This window comes from Corvus hawaiiensis, chromosome 1 (assembly GCF_020740725.1).
Source record: "Corvus hawaiiensis isolate bCorHaw1 chromosome 1, bCorHaw1.pri.cur, whole genome shotgun sequence".
Classification (NCBI taxonomy): Eukaryota; Metazoa; Chordata; class Aves; order Passeriformes; family Corvidae; genus Corvus; species Corvus hawaiiensis.
In genome coordinates, this window is record NC_063213.1 from 97,974,320 (window position 1) to 97,989,608 (window position 15,289).

At 64.8% G+C, this 15,289-nt stretch overlaps 1 protein-coding gene across 1 annotated transcript; it reads right to left on the minus strand.

Annotated features, from left to right (window-relative positions):
* Positions 1 to 1,243: 1,243 nt before the first annotated feature.
* Positions 1,244 to 14,255, minus strand: SLC4A1 (solute carrier family 4 member 1 (Diego blood group)). Its single transcript, XM_048319395.1, has 22 exons — positions 14,163 to 14,255; positions 11,456 to 11,547; positions 11,250 to 11,346; positions 10,295 to 10,364; positions 10,080 to 10,177; positions 8,925 to 8,998; positions 8,565 to 8,742; positions 8,350 to 8,485; positions 8,007 to 8,148; positions 7,509 to 7,578; positions 6,752 to 6,936; positions 6,056 to 6,266; positions 5,742 to 5,948; positions 5,387 to 5,535; positions 4,745 to 4,939; positions 4,124 to 4,291; positions 3,873 to 3,962; positions 3,612 to 3,778; positions 3,248 to 3,501; positions 2,994 to 3,163; positions 2,596 to 2,769; positions 1,244 to 2,225 (listed from the first exon to the last, which is right to left on the minus strand). The coding sequence occupies exons 2-22, from the start codon at positions 11,471 to 11,473 to the stop codon at positions 2,145 to 2,147; spliced, it is 2,934 nt and encodes a 977-aa protein (XP_048175352.1). The 5' UTR covers positions 11,474 to 11,547; positions 14,163 to 14,255; the 3' UTR covers positions 1,244 to 2,144.
* Positions 14,256 to 15,289: the final 1,034 nt, after the last annotated feature.

Below are 15,289 nucleotides of genomic sequence, written 5' to 3' on the forward strand. Positions count from 1 at the left end.
GCTGGGAAGCACCATCCGTGTGCTTCCCTCTCTGGAAAACTCGGGCTAGCAGCTGTGCTGGGCTTGGGAAAACCTGCTGGCCACACTGGGGTTTATCCCAGCCCCTCAGAGAGGCTTTGGCATTCCAGATGGGAGCGATCCTGGATGCTGCTCCCAATTCCTGCCCCATGGAAAGGCTGGGGGCGAACGGGCACGGCCCTTCCCACGGCCCCGCTGACGGAGCCGGTGTCGCCCATTCATTAATGGGATTATGGATAATCGGGGTCAATCCAGTGCCAGGGGCTGGGGGAGGGGCGGGGCCTGCTCTGTGTCCTGTGCCAGCAGCACTGGATCGGGGTGTTCCCAATCCCCCCGGAATGGGGACAGCCATGGCAGTGGATGGTGGCAGGGTGCACTCCCGGCGTGCAGGGAGGTGGAGGGGGATCAGCTTCCTGGGATGGCTCCTGGGAGCGTCCTGGAATGGCCACAGAGAACACCCAGGGATGGCTGTGGGGAGCGTTCCGGAATGCTGGAATGCAGCGAGGATCTTGGGATTTTGGGGTTCAGTGAGCATCCCAGGATACCATGACAAGGATCCTGGTACAGCTGCACTGTGCATTCTGGGGGGATGGACACCTCCAAAGATGCTGCTGCTCTCTTTTGGGGGGGAATTAAGGCACCACCCCAGAAAATTCCGAGCTGGAAAGAAAACACCCATTTCCTGTCTGATTTTATTAATTTTTTTATTAAAGCCTGATACAGAGGTGTGGGGAAGGGAAGCAGAAACCCCCAAAGATGGAAACATTTTTATTTCAGACACGTAATTAATAAAACTAAACCAACCCAAACACGAGGCAGCGCAGCCCTGGGTGTGGCCGCCCCTTCCCACCCCCCCACGCTGATTTTGGGGTTCCCCGCTCTGATTTATGCAAAAAGGAGCAAATTTGGAGCCTGATCTGGTGCCCTGCACCTTGGTCACAACCAACCCTTGGGGCTGCCCAGGGCAGAATCAGCCCTGGCAGGAGCAGGGGATGCTCAGCTGGGTTGGGAGCAATCCCAAGGGAAATGGGGCAAGATTTGGTGAGCAAGCAAGGGAAAAATCAAGGAAAAACTACACGGATTTACCTGAAACACTATGAAAATAAAGAGGACTAATTAACTAACTAACACCAACTTATTAGTTAAATGACGCTGCCAGACTGGTCCATAGAGTTTAGGCCCTGACCAGGGTCCTTTAAAATCATCTTTTCTAGAAAATTCTAGATTTTGCTATAATTCTCTAATATATACACACACGCACATGGCCCCACTGCGGTGGGGGCAAACCAGCCCGAAAAATAAATTACAAACCCCCCCGGTAGCATCAAATATACAGATCACTCCTTGCAGCCACTTTTTTTTTTCTCTTTTTCCTATTTTTTTTTTTTTTTTCATTTTTAAGGTGCTTTTTTTTTTAAATTTTGCTTGGCTCTAAGTGAATTCTACCCGCAGAAGCATCAGCATAATTAAAAGTATTTTTTTTGGTGTATTTTTAGCATGATTGTTTTCACTGTAAATGTATAAACCCCCTCGCTGGACTATTTACATCCCGACTCTGGGACGTGCTGGGAGTGCAGCGGAGCAGCTGCAAAGATCCCACGGAGCAAGCGGTGGAGAAAACGGGAGAAGGGCTCCACAGGGCGAAGGGTCTGTCCCAGCTTGTTGAAAGTTTATCTGGGGAGAGGGGCTGGGCTGGGGGTGCTCCCCCGGGGGGTGACAGTGGGGAGGACCCCGTCCTGCTGTATCTCTGTCCCCGCCTTCCTCCTCCCTCCAGGCTCCAGCGTCTTCCTCCGGCTCCTTCCCACGCTGGGTGCCTGGTGGTGGCCTTGGGGACGGGACAGTGACACATCCCACCTTGCCACGGGTGGAGGGTGGCTCCTGGGACCCTCCCCCAACCCAGGCGACCCCTTCCCCAGCGGGCAGCAAAGTGGGGGTGAGATCACATCATCCAAAATATTTTTAAAAATAGACAAAAAAAGAAGGGAAAAACAAAAAAGGCTCCATTCCCAGGGTGGGCACGTGGGGACTGTGTCCCCAGATCCTTCTTGGTTGCCCGGTGGCCCCAGGATGGCAGCAGTGGAGAGGGAAGCGGGGCTGGGGGGGCATCAGGGGGCCAGGGCCGGCCCTTAACTGGGCATCTGCACCTCGTCGTACACGTCCGTCCCCTCTGCCTCCTCAAAGGTCACCACGGCGTCATCCGCGTCCAGCTGGAGAGGGGAGAGGCCGTGAGGGGACTGGGATGGGGACAGGGGATGGGGACAGGGACACTGACAGGGATGGAGACGGAGATGGGGGCTGGTGGGGATATGGGAATAGGGGCAGCAATGAGGCTGGGGAAAGGGGTGGGGATGGGGACAGGAATGGGGGAGGGATGGGGTGAGGATGGGGGCACGGGTGGGGTGAGGGACGCAGATGGGGACAGAGATGGGGATGCAGACAGAGGGAAGATGGAGACGGGGATGGGGAGGACAATAGAGACAGGGATGAGGCAGGGACAGGGATGGGGATGAGAACGGGAACAGGAACAGGGACAGAGGTGGGGCTGGGGACAGAGATGGGTGTGCCAGGGCTACGTACACATTTGAGCTCGATGTCCCGGAAGATCTTGGGGAGCAGGAAGCGCCGCAGGGGTACGGTGAGGATGAGGACAAAGGGCAGGGCCAGCGAGGCCGGCGTGGATTTCACCACCCACAGCACCACAAGGAAGATGATCTGGGTGAAGGTAAAGAGGTGCATCCTCCAAGTCTTCACCTGTGGGACGAGAAGCTGAGGGTTGAGGACGGGGACAGCATCCCACACCCTTCCCGAGGTGTTGGCTGCTGGGGAGAGCAGGAGCAGCGTCCCAAGGAGCCCAGCGAAGTTCAGTGCTGAAGGAGGAGGCTCTCTGGGGAGCCCCGAGCAGTTGCAGGGGTGTCGCAGCCCAGGACACCCCCAAACCCATGGCCACCCATCAGGGTCACACAGGGCTCACTCACCCGGGTGACATAGGGCTCATCGGGGTGGTATTTGGGGGGCTTCAGCAGGAGCAGGATGCGGTCGAAGAGCTGGATGCCGAAGAGGGAGGTGACCCCCATGTAGAGGAAGATGCCGAAGAGCACGGCCAGCGGGATGAACTTCAGGATGGGCTCCATCAGGATGGAGACGCCTGCGGTGGAGAAGGAGAGGTTGGGGAGAGTCCCTGGGGACCCCCCACCCTCACTGCCCATTTGGGGACCCCTCCCCAGCTCACCGATGAGCACGGCCACCAACAGGCCACTGATGCGCTGCTCCTTGACCTCCAGGATCTGGGATTTCTCGCCCGGAGCAGAGGTCTTGCTCATGACAGTGAGGGCATTGGCGTGGGTGATGGTGCGGACGGTGGTGGCACTGAGCCAGGGCATCCCGAAAAGGGCCGCCAGCCCCCCCATGGCCACGATCAGCAGCAGGTCCAGGTGGAAGCCGGTGCCCTTCACCAGTTTCCTCTCGGGCTTGCTGACAATGAGGCTGTGGGGACACAGGGACGAGTTGGTGATGCAGCACCCCGGGGAGGTCCCCTCTATTCCCAACCCACCTGGCACCCCACAGCCCTCCCCTGCCCATATCTCCGTCCTCACGTGGTGATCTGTGTCTCGAGGAAGATGAGGATGAAGACCAGAAGGGCGGGAATCACGGAGGCGAACATCATCCAGATGGGGAATGGGGACTCCTTCCCCAAGGGGTGGATAAACCAGCCCCGGGCAGACGAGTTGGTGACCTGCAGCCCTTTGGGGACGCTCAGTTTCTGGATGGGAGCAGAGATGGGGAGTGAGGGGTGGAACACAGGGATGAGCATCTGCTCCCACATCCCCATTCCCCCCAGCCCTGCCCTCCTAGACCTGGGTGTACGTGTCCTTGATGAAGAAGTCGGCCAGTGCCATGATGAAGATGGAAATGGGCACCCCGAAGTCCCCGATCAAGCGCCGGACCTGTGGGGACACCATGAGAAACCCTGAGTGGCCCCCCCAGCCCAGGGGGTTCCCCCATTGCAGGAACCTGCGATGACTTTGCACGGCCTCAGCCACCGAACCCCCGCTTTGCCCCCAGGGCAGTGGGATGGGGGACGCCACCGTGTCCCCCCTGTCCTCACCTTGCCAGGCAGGAAGGAGCTGTTCTTGAACTTGCGGAGGAAGAAGGCCAGGAAGAAGGTGCCGGCCATGAGGACGAGGGACAGCAGCGCCGTGTTGGGCTCCGGCACCCCGGGCTGGAAGTCGGGCTGCAGGTTGTACTGCCGACTCAGAGGGTGATCCTTGAAAATCTGGGGAGGGAAGAGGACAGAGTGAGGGAGGGTGGGGATGGGGATCCCCTGCACTCCCCTGCCATGGTGGGAGCCCTGTGGCACCATCCCGATGGGCGCAGGATGTGAGCCAGGGGCTGGGTGAGGCTGAGAGCTCAGCACAGGCTGAGTAGGGGCGTTTTTAGGGTTGATTTTCTGAGTGGTTTTGGAAGCGGGGATGGAGCAAGGGGTGGGTGGCACAGTGGGGATGGACACGTGTGCCCCAAAATCCCTCTGTGGAGAGAAGCATGGATCACAGAATTACAGAATAGTTAGCACTGGAAGGGGCCTCATAAACTGGGAAACACCTGGAAAAGGGAAGAAAACACCAGGAGACTCCATCCCTCACCTGCATCCCACTTTTTCTATGGAAACCCGGGTGATAACCACAATCTAATCCCCCCTTCCCCACCATGGGACCCCCGTGCCCCTCACCGTGACCAGCTTGGAGAAGGTCTCAAAGATGAAGATGAGGGAGATGAGGAAGGAGAAGATCTCCTGGGTGTAGCGGGACAGGTAGCGCACCAGGAAGCTGCCCTCGCAGGCCACCACCACCAGCACCAGCAGGATCAGCCAGAAGCCGATCCAGACCCGGCCCACGATGTATTCCAAGCCATTGCTGCTGCAGAACTGGGGAGCCAGAGGGCACAGCCCTGTCAGTCCCCTGGAGCCCCTGGCATGGGCACCCAGGTGGGCTGCACCCACGGTGGCTCCACACTGCCTTCCTGGGATGGGGACGGTGGCACCTCGGTGTGGCAGGACCCGGTGGGATCGCCCACCCAGCAGCACCTGCCTGCTATCGCCCATGTGGTGTCACCCACGTGGGGTCAGCTGTTTGGCATCACCTCACATCACCCCAGGGCCACAGCCCGGATGGCTCTGCCTGGCTGGTGTCATCCCTGGGTGCTCACATGGGTGGCATCACCCCCGTACACCCTCCATGTGCCATCCCCCCTGTGCCATCCCCCACGCAGCTGCGCTCTGTCCCTGTCCCAGGGCTGGTGGAGACACCCCAAGCTCGCTGTGGGGACGGCTGGCGGCAGTTGGGGGGCACCCAGGGGCGCAGGGGACACCCACCGAGTAAAAGGCTTCCTCAAAGACGAGGAGGGGTCCCGAGAAGCCGACGACAAGGAGGGGCTGGGCGCTGAGGAGGCTGAAGAGCACGCACTGCACACAGGTGGAGATGAGCAGCTCCGACACCCCCATCATCCCCTTGGTCTTCTCACCTGGCGGGGAGCGGAGCTGGTGGGAGCCGGGCTGGGGGGCAGCACTGTGCCCCCATCCCGCACCCCTCGGCACCGGGATTAGGGACCACAGTCCCCCAGGAGCATCCCCATGGGATGGTGGAGAAGGCGGAGACACCCCCAGCCCCACGCCCAGCTGGGGGGACATCCCCGTCCCCGGGGGTGCCCCAGCCTGTCCCTCCCATTACCCAGCAAGCCTCCGAAGGTGATGGCGGGTGACAGCGCTGCGAAGTAGATGAAGATGACGGCGGCCAGGCACTGGGGGTTGAGGGCGTCCTTGATGTCGCTGAGATATTTGGGGTACCGGCGGCGGATGTCCCGCACCAGTCCCCCAAAAGGCCACCCCGTCCTGCGCAGGGGGTCATCGTCCTCCGCAGCCGCCGCCTCGTCCGGCCCTGGGGACACATCAGGTGGCCATGGGGGGACCCCGTGTGCAAGGGGGGTGTCCCGCCAGCCGCGGGGACAGGGGATTGCGGGGGGTCTGGGATGGTCCCCACCGTACCCAGATCTTTTAGGAAGTCCCCGATGTGCAGCCTCTCGAGGGGTTGGTAGCGCCGTCGGAGCAGCTCCCGCTGCAGCGGGACCAGGGCGCGGAGCAGCTGTTCGTTGGGGGTCTCGGTGGGTGGCAGGACAATGCTGGCATCCAGGAAATCCTCCACGCCCCGCACCAGGTCCTGCCGGGCCTCGGCCAGGTAGGCGTCCTGGCGAAACACCTGCAGGGCGGCCCCGGAACTCAGCCAGCGCCGGCACCCCGGGTGCTGCTGGGCACCCGCCGGGCCCTGAGTGTCCCCGTGGGGACACGGGGATGAGGGGGGACGTGGGGACATGGGCCTGGGGATAGGGGGACACAGGGAGGTGAGGACAGAGGCATGGGGACTTGGGGATAAGGTGGGAGATGGGGGACAGGGGCTTGGGGACAGGGGTGTGGGAGCCAGGCACTCTCAGGCACAGGGTGGGATTGTTGGGGTGTCCTGTGCAGGGCCAGGAGTTGGACTTGATGATCCTTGTGGGTCCCTTCCCACTCAGGATATTCCATGAGTCTGTGATTCTGTGCTTGCTTGGACACGTGGGGACAAGGGCACGTGGTGGCACATGGGTATGTAGGGATCAGAGAGGGACATGGCACAGGGGGACAAACTGCAGCCCCAGGGATGGGGAGTCCGGGGTGCTCGGGGGGCTGGTGGTGGGTGACCCGTACCCTCTCGGACATCATGGTGGCGATGGCACGGCCGATCTCGTGGTAGCTGATTTGGGGGGTGTCGGGCCCCAGGACCACGATGAGGAAGCGGACGGGGAGGGACACATCGAGGACACCGTCCAGTGTCACCGCGTCCTTTAGGCGCACAAAGGCCAGCATTGGCTGCTCCAGGAAGGCTGCACAGCCTGGCGGGAGGATGGGATGGGACAGGGATCATGGGGGACCATGCACAGGGACACAGGGTGTGGGGACGTGGGGACATGGGAGCACAGAGACACGGGGACATCAAAACATGGGGACATCAGGAATGGAGATGAGGTGACACAGAGGCATGGGGGTGTGGGGTGACAAAGAGAATGGGAGAGGGGCACAAAGACATGAGGTCACTGAGACGGGTAAGTGGGCATGCAAGTACAGGGACATGGGTCACGGGGACATGGAGACACGAGGGTAGGTGGGCATGGGAGTATGGGGACACTGGGACACAGAGGACAGAGACATGAGGACATGGGGACAAGGGCCATGGGGACATGGGGAGAGGGGCCCAGAGAGCAGCGCTGAGCAGCAGCAGGCGGCGGCGAGAGCTGAGGACGGGGAGAGGCAAAAAAGGCACAAGAAAAGCAGCGCGTGAGCGAGCGCAGCGAGGCGCACGTGGCAAAGCTCCCCCTGCACCCCCTGGCCCTGCACCCCTGCCCCTGCACCCACCCCCTGGCCCTGCAACCCCGCCCCTGCACCCACCATCCCACTGACCACTCACCCACAAGGACCAGGGTGGCCTCGGCACCCTCTGGGATTGTCTCCAGGAGTTGGGGTTTGGGGACCCCACTCTGTTGCAGGCAGATGGATGGGAGGAATCAGCCAGCCAGCCTTGATGGCTGTCCTCCAAGGTCCCCTGTGTCCCCTGTGTACCCTGCATGTCCCCCCCCCGCCCCTGCGTGTCACCCACCACGCCCTGCATGTTCCCCTGCATGTCCCCCTCCATTCCCAGCATGTCCCACTCCATCCCATGTCCCTCCTTCTGTTTCCTGCATATCCCCCTACATCTCCTGCATGTCCCCCACTGTTCCTGAGTCTCCCTTTCTGTCCCCTGGTGTCCCCCACTGTTCCCTGTGTGTCCCCCTCTGCAGGTGTGTGTGCACAGCTGTGTGTGCACCTGCGTGTGCCGAGGTGTCTGCACCCTGTGTGCATCTCCCAGCCCCACACCCCAGTGCCCGCCGTGCCCCCCGTGTCCCCCGTGCCCCCCATCCCCGCTCACCTGCTCCCTCCCTGCCATCCTACTCATCTCCACAGGCCGCTGCTCCCGCAGAAGCGGCCGCTCCACGTCCACCCGGGTGGTGCCCGAGCGCTGCACCAGCGCCGGCGGCATCGTCCACACCGACTCATCCTCGGTGGGGTGGCTGAAAACATCAGGGGCAGGGATCAGACACCCCAGTGCCACCAATTCCCCCCCAGACAGCTCCAGCCCCGTGGGTGTGCAGGTATCCCCAAAGGGGGCTGAGGGGCAGAGCTTTCCCCCCCCAAGCCCAGCTCCATCTGGACACACTGGGGAGGATCCCAGACCCCGGGACCCACCCTGGGATCACCGGCCCTGGCTGTACCTGTGGCACAGGAGCAGCGTCCTCATGACATCGTCTCGGTCCTGCGGCTTCATCTGCCCCTCGTAGATCAGCTGGTCGAGGAGGATGTGGACGATGGCCGGCAGCGAGGTGGCCTCCACATTGAGGAGAATGGCACCTGTGGGGACAGCACTGTCACCATCCAGCCAGCGCGGGGTCCTCGCCACCCTCCTGGAGGTCCCCAGAGGTGTCCCCACCTTTGTTCAAAGCCCGGCGGATCTCCAGGAGGCTGTGGTAGGTCAGGAAGGAGAGATGGGGCTGGCTCCAGTCCCCCGATTCCTGGAAGTCCTCCTCCAGCTTGAGCCAGTGGCCGGCCTCCATCCAGCACAAGTCCTTTGCATTGTCCAGGACCAGCTCGTGCAGCTCCACATATCCCTGCAGCCAGAGATGGAGGGGTCAGGGAGCCCCAGCCACACTGGGGACTCCCAGGACACCCAGCATCCCCCCACAGTGCCCTGGTATCCCCTGGGCTGAGTTGTGGGGTTGGTCCCTGGGTGGCCACAGTCCACCCACCCCAGGAATGGGGAGGGAATGTGGGTCCCTGGGGCAGCACCCACCTCATGGGTGTCCTGCTGGGACAGGAGCCTCCTGCTCCCCGTTGCCTCCAGGTCCACATCGGTCACTGACACAGCTGCAAATGGAGCCACCAATGCGTTAGCCGGTCCCTGCCCCAGCCCGGACCCCTCTGGGGTCTGCTTGAAGTGCGTCCTGTCATCACCCCCATCCCAGCCCCCTTTGGGGTCGCCTGGACGTGTCTCCTTCTCCATCATCCTCACCCCAGACCCAGCTGGAGTTTGCTGGACGTGCCCCTCCGTCACCCCCCGTCCTGCCGGTGCCCACCTCGGTCCCGTCACATCCCCACAGCCCGGCCCCTGGGGCAGGGTGACAGTCTGGCGACATCACCGGGGCTGGGATGGGGACGGGGCTCGTGGCCATCGCCCTGCCACCGGCACAGCCCCAGCACCGAGCACCATCACTGGGATGGGGACACGGGGACAGCACATCCCCGGCCAGCCAGACCCCCGAGGTGTCCCTGTCCCCGTCCCCTGCCTACCTGCGGCCCCCCCTGCGCTCCCCATGTCCCCGCGGCTCCGTCCCTCTAAAGTGGGGACCGATCCCCGCGGCCGCCCTGTGTGCACCGTAAATCCCGCAGCACTTCCTTTGCTGACAGTAAACACCAGCACGGCTCCCGCCCGCCCGCTGTCACCCGCCGTGGGGACAGGCTCACCCCGTCCCCTCCGCCCTCGACGGGGATCACCGCGGTCCCCTCGCCGTCCCCAGCCAGGTCACCCGGCGGGGCCATGCTGCAGGAGCCGCATCCCGCCCTGCCGGGGGAAGGATGCTGCGCCCATGGGAGCAGGGATGGGGCCACTGTGTCCCCGACAGTGTTGGCCGTGGCACGTGGGCACGAGCGTGTCCTCGTCCCTGCCCGCCGCCACCGCCACCGAGCCGCCCGGCGCCAGCCAGCGTTCAGCCCCAAGTGGTTCTTGTCCTCACCCCAAACAAAGACTTTATTTATCCTCAATCAGTGGGCGATTACGGGCAAGTGGCAGCGGTCACCCCGCGGCGTGCCCTGACGCCCGGGCGGCCGTCACCCCGCGGAGGGTGGGACAGGGGGATGGCAGAACCGGGACGGGCAGCGCGATGGAGGGCTGGGGTAGGGGGGACGCCGGGGCTGGGCTTTGTCCCCCAGGGCCCCCGCGGTCACTCACGCTGCCCTTCGCCACGGCTGGGGTGTCCCGGGGGGGCCCCGGCCGAGCGCCTCTTCCCGTCCAGGTCATAAAATCCCCGGCGGCCGGGCAGAAACTGGCTGCAAAACACACACCGCGGGCACGGGGGGTCAGCGCCGGGCACCGCGGGTGCCACCAGCCTCCCCCGGTGATGCCAGTCGGGCAGGCAGAGCCCCCGCCCCGATTTGGGGACTCACCGCAGGGGCTTCATCTCCTCGGCCCTGGCCCTCCACGCCTGCAGGGGGGACCCGATGCCAGCGCCGGCCCCTGCGCAGAACAGGCGGCAGCGTTACCCCATCTGTGGCACCCCAACGGGGGACTCGAGCCCAAACACCTCCTCAGGGTGGCAGCTCCGAAACAACCGTGCCTGGGGCAAGGGGATGCTCGGCAGCACGCAGACCTCCAAACTCCCCTCACCTCCCTCCCCGGGGGCTCAGGGACCTCGGGGGTCCCCAAGCTCAGCCCCACTTCGGGTACCCACAGCCCTGGCGCTGGAGGTGGCACCTCACGGCTCCAGGGCTTCGGCAAAGGGAGTCGCTGCCTTTGGGTGATGCCACCCTGAGGGTGGGTGTCCCTGCCTGACCCCGCGCCGCGAGCGAGCCCCGCTGCCAGTGCCGTGCTGGCACCCAGGAAGCGCATCCATGCAAGACGTCTGTGCAACGCTGTGCCCGTGCAACCCATCTGTGCAGCCCATGCAACGCGCCTGTGCCATGCAACGCGCCTGTGCCATGCTGGCACCCATGCAACGAGGTGCCAAAACGCCATGTGTGCCCATGAGAAGCCGGCAGCCATGAACAGCCATGTCCATGCACTGCTGGTGCCTGTGCCACACCCCTGTGCCGTGCTGGTGTCCCTGCACCACGAAACTCTGCTGCCCACCCAATGGGTGACCTTGAGCCACTGGTGCCCCTGGGTGCAATGCTGGCACCCAGCTGGTGCCATCGTCCCTGCAAAGCTGTCACCCGTGTAATGCCATTGTCACATATGCAACACAGTCACTTCTGCAGCACCGGTGCTGTGTGACACACCCATGCTCTGCCACACCCGTGCAGTGCTGGCCCCCCTGTGACACTGGTGCCCATGCAATGCCACCTCTGTGCAGCACTGATGCCCACCCTGCCAGTGCCCCCTGGCACCCCAGGAGCCACTCACTGCTCATCTCGCCCAGTGACAGGTGAGAGCTCTTTAGGCCGGGGTCCTCGTAGCCTTCGGGGTCCAGGCTCCTCCTCATGCCCTCCTCGTAGGACTCCTGTGGGACAGAGAGAAGGGGGTCAGCAGGGTCCGGCACCCCCAACGCCTCGCCGGGGCCGTGCCGGGGCGCAGCGGCGGAGCCGGGGCAGGGGGCCGGGTGTCCCTACCTGGCCGGGCCCCTCCATGGCTCCGGGCTCGGCCCCCGCTGCTGCCTCGGCGCGTCCCGGAGCTCAGCCCGGTGCCACCATAACCCAGCGCTCTGCGGGGCGGGCGCGGGGGAAACGAGAGAGAACACGTTAGCAGAGAGCAGGGCACCTCTCGGTGCCCCGGGGACTGGGGTTTGTCCCCTGGAATGGGGCTGGGGCTGGACGCCGTGGCTGTTCCCGCAACCCCTGCCTGCCTAACCCGCTCCCCACGGGCTGGGAGGTTCTGGGGTTGGGGGTCCCCGGGGAAGTCATGCCCTGCCCTGTCGCCATCCGGGATGGGAACCGACGTCAGGACATGGCAGAGCCCCGGCAGCTTCCCACCAGGGACGTGGCATCCCGCCCTGACCCACCCACGCCCACGCACACGATGCCCTGTGCACAGGGTCAGGTCCTGCACGGACCCACACCCAGGGACTGGGATCCCACACGACCCTCTCGTGTGTGGGTGGGGGTCCCGTATAGTCCCACACACACGGGCTGGGGTCCTACACAACCCCTTGCACGTGGGTGGGGGTCCTATATAGACCCACGCACATGTCTGGGGTCCTACACAGCTCCTTGCAACTCCTTGCACATGTGTGAGGGTCCTGTATAGTCCCACACACACGGGCTGGGGTCTCACACACAGTGCCCAGGTCCCCCAGCACACGGCCCCAGCCCCTGGCAGAGCGAGGTGGGGAGAAGGGGGAAAATTGAGGCACAGCTGGACTCACGGGACACCCCAAAACCGGGCGGGATGAGCACCCCACAGCCCCCCAGGGTGCACAGCTGGGGAGGTCCCTGCTGCTGCCCTTCCATCAGCACCCAGATCCTCTGCCTGCGCCCCCAGTGACCCCCTGTGTCCCCTGTCCTCCCCTGCGTGTCCCCTGCCCCCCCCCGGCCCCCGCAGCTGCCCCGGGGCTGTGCCGCGGGACAACCGCCAGGGGGCGCCCTGCCCCGCACTCCGCCCCCCAAATCCGCCCCGGGGCAGCCCCGGAGGGACCCGGGGGTCCGGACCCCCCAAACCCCCTCACCCGTGAGCCCCGTCCCGCCCCAGCCCCGAGTCTCTGAGGAGGGGCGTCATGACCCGGGACCCCCAACCCCGCTGTTCCAGCCCCGCCGTGGGGACCCCCACAGCTCGGGGGGACGAGGGACTCCGGCTGTCCTCCGCCAGCCCGGGACAGGGACCCCACATGCGGGCTCAGGGGCAAGGTCAGGGCGTGGGCGGCTTTGGGGAGAACCAGCCCCCCCAGATCTCACCGGGGTGATGCAGGAGCTCGCTCCCGTCCGGGGGTGGCGGGAGCCGGGGTGGGGTCCCGGACACCCCGCGGGGGCCACGGGATCCCCGGTGGGGCCACACGGGATCCCCGGCGGGGCGCGGGAGCCGCGGCGGGGCCGCAGGATCGACGGCCAGCCTCCGACTCGGCCGTGTCCTTCCTGCCCCGCCTGGCCCCGGGGCCGGCGGCCCCCGGCCCCCAGCCCGGCCTGTCCCGGGCCCCCCCGGCCCCCCCAGCCCCGCCGGCGGCTCTTGCATCAGCCCGGTGCGCCGGGCTGTGCCCCGCTGATAACGCCCGACACCGGGCGTCGGCCCCTGCCCCGCTCCACCCGCTGCCCCCCGCTCTGCCCCGCAGCGCCCCGGGCCGGGGTGCGGGGCCGGGGACCCGCGGGGTGCTGCGGCACCTGGCAGCGAGATCACCCGGACCCCCGAACGCATCCCTGTGCCACCCCGCGCTGTACAGAGCCCACACAGCCCCTGTGGAGCCCACGCTCCAGCCCTGGCACCGATGGAGCACGGCCTGGCCCACGAACCCCCCGGGCGTGCAGGGCCCCCCGTCCCACATCGTGTGCCTGGGATGGACTCCAACCTCCCGCACCACACACCCCACGTGCGGAGCCCGTGTCTCCCACACCGCACAGCCGACGTGGTCCCTATGGAGTCCATACATCCCACACCACCCAGGCGGCGTGGCTGGGGTCCTCCTGCAGTGGGTACAGCCACCACGGCTCCCTATGGAGTCCGTACATCCCCTGCCATGCAGTAACGTGACTCAGGACTGGGCTCACACCTCCTACACCAAACATCCTGCACGGCTCCGCACGGAGCCCACACCCCGCACCATCCACGCCCCGTAATGGGGATCCTTCTGCCGCCACCACGGCTCCGTGAGGACCCCGTGTATCCCACCCCATCCATGGGCATGGCTGGGATCCCTCCTGCCTCCTCCCACGGCTCCGCATGGAGTCAGTACATCCCAAACCATCCACGCAACGTGGGACTGCTCCTTCCGCAATGGGCGCAGCCCCGAGGCTCCGTGTGGAGTCCATCCATCCCATGCCATCCATGCAGCACGGCAGGGATCTTTCACCCGGCAGGTGCCCAACACGGCTCAGCACGGAGCCCATACATCCCGTGCCATCCGTGCGGCATGGCTGGCACCCCTCTGGTGGCTCCCTATGGAGCCCATACATCCCGTGCCATCCCATGGCTGGCACCCCTCCCACCGCGTGTGCCTCCTGGCTCCCTATGGAGCCCATACCCCCCATCCCACAGCACCTCCCACCCCAACACCCTCCGCTGACGCCCCACGCCAGGGGCACCCCAGGTGCCCTCCCGGCCCCGCCATCCCCCCTCCCACCCCATCTTCCCCCTCCCAGTCCCAGGGACACCCCGAGGTGACCCCGCACCTACCCCTGGGGTGCCTCCGGACGCCCCTGCCCGCGCTCTGCCTGCGGCTGCCCGGGGTGTGAGACGCCAGTGCCTGAGTCACGCTCACCTCCCTAATCTCGCCCCCCCCGGGCTCACCCGGCCCCCCCGGGGCCCCCCATAAAAACAAGGTTATCGGGGTGCAACATCTGCGGGGTGTAAAGCTGCGCCCGGCTAAGCCCCGCCTGTGTCCCGCTGTCCTGCCGTCCCTCACCCAGCCCTGGCACCCCGGGACCTGCTCCCGCTGCCCCCCTTCACCCCCCCAATCTTGTTTACCTCCGGGTTTCCCTGGAGGGAATTCCCGGGATCCCCCCGGTTGTCCCCCCCTTTCTGCGGGGGTTGTGGTGTTCCCTTTTTAAAAAAAAAATTGAAAAAAAGGGGGTTCCTGAGGAGGTTCCCTTGGGGAGGAGGCGCGGGGGGGACACGGGGATGGGGTGTCCATCTGCTCCATGGGATTGCTGTCACTGGGGTGCCCTGGAGAGGGGTGGGATGCTTTGGAGGAGGGCGAGGGGTGTGTGTGCACACGCGTGTGGGCCTCTGCATTAGGCGTGTGAGGGAGGCACATCCTTGCATGTGTGCACAGCTACGGAGCTGCGCTCACACCCAGGACACCCAGGGATGTGTGTGTGTCTACGTTTGCAGCCTTTCTAAAAGGATCTCAGCCCCAAAATCCCAATCCCAAAATCCCAATCCCAGATCCCAGGGCAAGGGTGAGGTGGGGAGCCTTACACACACACACACACACACACACACACACACACACACACACAATTCCACACCAACCCCCAGCACTTGGGGACTCCCACAGGGTCCCCCCAGCAGTGAGGTGACACCGGTGCTGTCCCCACTGTGCCAGACCACTCTGGGGCCCACCCAGGTTGGGGGCTTGGTCCCACACGTTGGGGTCCTGGTGGCACCCAGAGCGGGTGGAGGGGTGGTGCTGGGTCTGGGTGTCCCGATAACGGCCCCCAGCCTTATCTGGGTGCTGCCAAGGGCTCCACTCCCTGCACGGCCATGGGGATTTTGGGGGTCCCTCCCCGCACTGCACCCACCTGTCCCCCAGCTGGGTTCTGTTGGCTGAGGTCCCCTTGGCAGGGGCACAGGGGGTGTGT